The sequence below is a fragment of the Equus przewalskii genome, chromosome 7, assembly GCF_037783145.1.
Source record: "Equus przewalskii isolate Varuska chromosome 7, EquPr2, whole genome shotgun sequence".
In the NCBI taxonomy this organism is placed as follows: Eukaryota; Metazoa; Chordata; class Mammalia; order Perissodactyla; family Equidae; genus Equus; species Equus przewalskii.
Genome location: NC_091837.1, coordinates 24,276,263 through 24,280,775, shown reverse-complemented (window position 1 = coordinate 24,280,775; position 4,513 = coordinate 24,276,263). Strand labels below are relative to the sequence as shown.

The following is a 4,513-nucleotide window of genomic DNA, read 5'->3' as shown; positions in this document are numbered from 1 at the left end:
GCCCTGTCATTTATTTACCTGGGACGTTGGTGATGGGTTTGGTTCTAGAATATCAGTGATCCAGTTTCAACAGTGAAGCGAGCTGGCTTGTCTATTGAAGTTAAAAGCCTGGGCTGGCCCCGGGGCCAAGTGGTTAAGTTCGTGCACTCCACTTCAGCGGCCCAGGGTTTTGTCAGTTCAGAGCCTGGGTGTGGACATGGCACTGCTTATCAATCCACGGTGAGGCGGCGTCCCACATGCCACAACTAGAAGGACCTACAACTAGCATGTACAACTACATACTGGGGGGCTTTGAGGAGAAGAAAAAAAAAAAGATTGGCAACAGATGTTAGCTCAGAGCCAATCTTAAAGCCCCCTGAGACAGCCAAAGTGTCTGCTTGTCCAGGGTCCCCAGCACTAAGGGCAGGGCCTTTTCCCTTTGATCATAGTGTCATAAATGTCAGTAAGGGGCAGAAAGCAGTACACTCCTCCTGTGTCAGAGGACTGTCTTCAGGGTCGCAGGGACCTGTAAGTGGGGGACTGAGGGTGCCCACTGCCCTCTCCCTCCCTGGCCTGTCCACAGGGTCACCACCATGTGCTGCACAGCTGATAGAAACTCCAGTTAGGACGTTCTCTGCTTGTTTCAAGTAAATGATAGAATTCAGTGGCTGCCATTTTGCTCTGGGGACGTGCCCACAGGTGTTTCAAGGGCTGCCCTCCCCACCACACCAAGCCAGGTGCTGCCTCCCTCTCGAGGCTGAGGGGCACCCTTCCTCCTGTGGTCTGCCCCTCAGTTCAGCTGTGTGTCAGGGCCTGAGGCCCCGGGAGGGACTTTCCTCCCCACATCGGTGGAGCATGAGCAGCCCTGCACAGGCTCACCCATCGCTGTTGCCTCCGCGAGGGATGCGTGCCCGGCACGTCAGTGATGCCGCGCAGGAGACACTGCTGTGCTTTTCCTGTCAGGACGAGGGAAGCTTTTCCTGAGAAATCACATTTGTTTTTTGCTTCAGACAATCTCTATCTGGTCGTTTCTCTTCCCAGTGGCCGCTAGGAAGTTTAGAGCCAGGTCTGCAGTCCAGGCATGAGGGTGCTAAGGTGAGGGTGAGCGTGGCTCCTCACGAGCCCAGCCTCATCTGAGCCTCTCCTCACCCTCCCGGCCCCAGTGCTCGTGGGAAGGTCCAGGGAGGGACAGTGCCTGACCCGAGCTAAAGTGGCAGGTGGGTGTGGCAAGACCAGACCCCGAGGCTTCTCTTCTGGGGTCTCCAGTTAAAGGTTTGCTCGTTGAGGACTTAAGTCAGGTTTCCTTGGCTCCGTTAAGTGTAGTCAACTCAGGCCAGTTTTCACTGGTTTGCAGTTGGTGGGGAGAGCCGTCTGCTCTGAAGTCTACTTTCTGAAGCTGTTTTCCCTAACAAACAAGCACCAGACGCCTGCTCCATCTCGGCACCCGTCCTGTTTGTGGAGACTACAGTCCAAGCACTGTCACACCTGCCCCCACCCGCCTCTCACAACCACCCTGGAGGCAGGCAGCGCCGGGCGGCCCCACTGCGTCCTTCAGGAAGCCGAGGCCAGGGAGTGGACACTTGTCTGAGTCCACATGGCAGGAGCCAGCTCGGTGGGAGCGCCTAAGCTGATCTTTCTCCCCTGACTTGCACAGTCCTTTTGTTCGACAAACGCTGGTGATCTGGAGGGGGGGGGGGGCGGAGGGCAGTTTCTGAGGGCACATCGGCCGCAGCAAGCCAGTGTGGAGCCTTCCCGGGGGAGGGGATAGCAGTGTGCTCCTGGGGAAAGTGGGTGCTTGCTCGGTCTCGGGAACCTGGACACCTAAGTTCCCTAATAGAGTGTGTGTGGCCACAACCGTCAAGTCCAGAGCAGCCAGGATTCAGGGTCACTGCCAACAAGGTCATATATGTGAAATTCTCAACTGCACAAGTAGCGGTCATTCCTCCCTTTCCCAAAGTGATTTCCAGCAGGGCTAGGGGAGGGGCCTCTGGCTGGGAACCACGGGGGCCTCAGAGGGTAGACTTGGGGTGGCAGAGAAAAGCCACGACTCACCATACAGGCCTCCCAGGACCTTGAGTCACATAAACCTCCCAGAGACGAGCCGGGACACTTCTTGGCAGAACCAGAAGCAGCACTAGCAAGGTTTTCTGTGGTCGCAAGAAGTCTGTTCCCTGCAGAGTCCGACTCAGTGGTTCCTACCCAGTGTCCTGGCCCCGGAGAAATGAACAGCCCAGACCCAGCCCCTCACTGTGGGGCAGTGATGACAACAGTCAAAGTGCGTTTTATTGCCAATCTGACTCATCAACACACGGGAATAATAAACGCAAAGCAAAAGAGCTGGCTCCTGTGCTGTCTCCAGACCGCGGCTGCTATCGGGCAGCCTTCCCAGAGCACCGGCAAACGGCTAAGGGCCGGGTGGGGGGGTTCGTCCGACCCAGCAGCTGGTCCTGTCCTCCCAGTCAGGTCCCCCCCACCCCCCGACTCCCCAAAGAGGGTGGGGCCCAAGGAATGCATTCTATCCTCTGACTAGGGCAGGGCTGTTGGGCAGAGCGGTGGTCCTTCCCTGAGGGCAGCCCCTTCCTGTGGAGCACAAGGAGCCCTTGATTCGGAGGCAGGCAGCTCCTGGTTTCTGGGCTTTTTCCAGCTGAGCTGGAGAAGCCCAGGGCCAAGGCCCCACCTTCAGGAGGGCTAGAAATCACCCTGGGGGAGGAGGGGGCAATGGGGAGCAGGAAGAACTGGGTCACCAGGGCAGGGGCACGAAAAACATGAAACGGGAGAATCACCACAGATTTGAAGGGTAACAGACTCCAGGGGTGAACGCAGCACCTGCGCCGGGGCTGGGTGCGCAGCCACAGCACCTGCCTGCCTGGCGGCAGCATGGACTCTGCCCCTCCCTCTGGACAAGGGACTCATCCAGTGTTCGCCCTCCCCCTCCGCACTCTCATCGCTGGTGCCCCAGAGCGAGGTAGGGAGGAAGGGGGGATGCCCCCAGCCTGCTCTGGAACATCCTGCTTTGCCTGAGGTCGCACCACGTCCCGTCTCCATGGAATCAGTGCCCCAAGGCCATAAACAGGTGACGTCTTACTCGCGTCCCCTACAGCTAGCACGGACTCTGTTCTTTCTGTTCATCTCTAACCTCAGACCCTGAATCCAAAAGGCAGGGGAGGCCCTGCTTCCCAGTGTGCTGAAAACAAACTCATACAGAAAAGGTCTAACTCGGAATACTGAGAATGTTCCGTGTATTTCCTGAAGAGTTGTGGCTCAGGCCTGCTGGGTCCTGGCTGTTCTCACAGTTCCTATTGCAGATAAATAGACGCATGTCCAGGAGAACCACCCTGGTCAGCCCAGATCCCATGGGCTCAGCAAGGGCTGTGGGCCTCTGGGACACTGATCCGGGCCGTGGGGCAGGGGGCTTGGGCACCTGGTGTGGGGGCTGGTGCCATCGGCCGGCGACTGGACCCCTTGGAGGCTCCTCGGCCAAGTCAGGGAAGCCATGTGAGGCCCAGGCCTGCCCACCAGCCTCCTTGCTGGACCCCTTGGGGGCCTAGTAGTTCACAAGTTGAGCCGGGTAGATGCCATCCTTTTTGTCGAGCTGCAGGGGTCAAAGGTGAGGGGCTCAGTGGACATGGCCAGGCCCCCATACACCCCACCTCTCCTGGCCCCTGCATTTTCCCCTTGAGCAAGGCCCTGCCACCTGCTGTGTTCCCCATGTTGTTGGTGCAGCATTTCTGCTCCTGCTGGGGCTTCTCAGTGGTCTCTGACTCTCCCATGGCCACGTGCCCCACAGACCCAGGAGCAGAGGCCAGGACAGCACTTCCCAGGCGCCCTCCCATCAACCCCCTCCCTGCCCCAGCGCTGATGCCTGGCACCTGGTGGTCCTGCCTGGGGGCCACGCTGGGCTTCTGGGCCAGGGGTGGCTTCTTGGAGGTCCCGCTGCGGGGGGCAGGGCTGGGCCGGCCAGGCTCCTCTTCGCCAGGCGTCCCCACCACCCCGGCTAGCACATAGTGCTGCTTCCGTAGCTCCCCCAGCCGCACACGCTCTGCCTCCAGCGTCTTCTCCAGCTCCAAGACTCGCACCTGCAGACCCGCAACCCCACTCAGCATGGCCCTTCTCGGAGCTCAGCCCTCAGAGACGGACAGGCCCAGAGGCCAGCCATGCACCCAAGACCGGCACCCTACCTGGGTCTCCATCTCCTGCTTCTTCAGCTTGATGAGTGACAGGCCAGAGAAGTCCATGGTGTCTGTGGCCAGAGAGAGGGCGTAAGTGTCTGGGCACTCACTCCCACCCCAGCCACTACCAGGGCCCCACCACTTGCCTCTCTCTTCGATCTGCTCCTGGCCTGACTTGGTAGAAGCCACCACATTGGCGGCCATCTCATTGACAGTGCGGGAGCACTCCTGTAGGCGACTCAGGTGGGGGCTGTGCTTGTCAGCCTTCACCTGGGGAGCATGGGGGTGAGTCAGGGGGCCTGCTGGGCTCGCCCTCCATCCCATGGTCTCCCCTCCACGTGTGGCATATCCACCACGGCCAGGAG

The 4,513-nt window shown here is 59.6% G+C and overlaps 1 protein-coding gene across 9 annotated transcripts in view; it reads right to left on the bottom strand.

The window, feature by feature from the left end:
* Window positions 1-2,240: 2,240 nt before the first annotated feature.
* HIP1R (huntingtin interacting protein 1 related) overlaps window positions 2,241-4,513 on the bottom strand; it is a 69,841-nt gene continuing 67,568 nt past the window's right edge. For all 9 annotated transcript variants that reach the window (XR_011542447.1, XR_011542446.1, XR_011542445.1 and 6 more), the window contains 4 exons: window positions 4,295-4,418; window positions 4,158-4,219; window positions 3,849-4,055; window positions 2,241-3,571 (listed from right to left, as the gene is read on the bottom strand). Coding sequence is in view for 4 of the 9 variants with exons in the window: in XM_070629165.1 (XP_070485266.1) it covers window positions 3,524-3,571; window positions 3,849-4,055; window positions 4,158-4,219; window positions 4,295-4,418 (441 nt within the window). In the remaining 5 variants the exon portion in view is untranslated. The remainder of the gene's footprint in view (window positions 3,572-3,848; window positions 4,056-4,157; window positions 4,220-4,294; window positions 4,419-4,513) is intronic.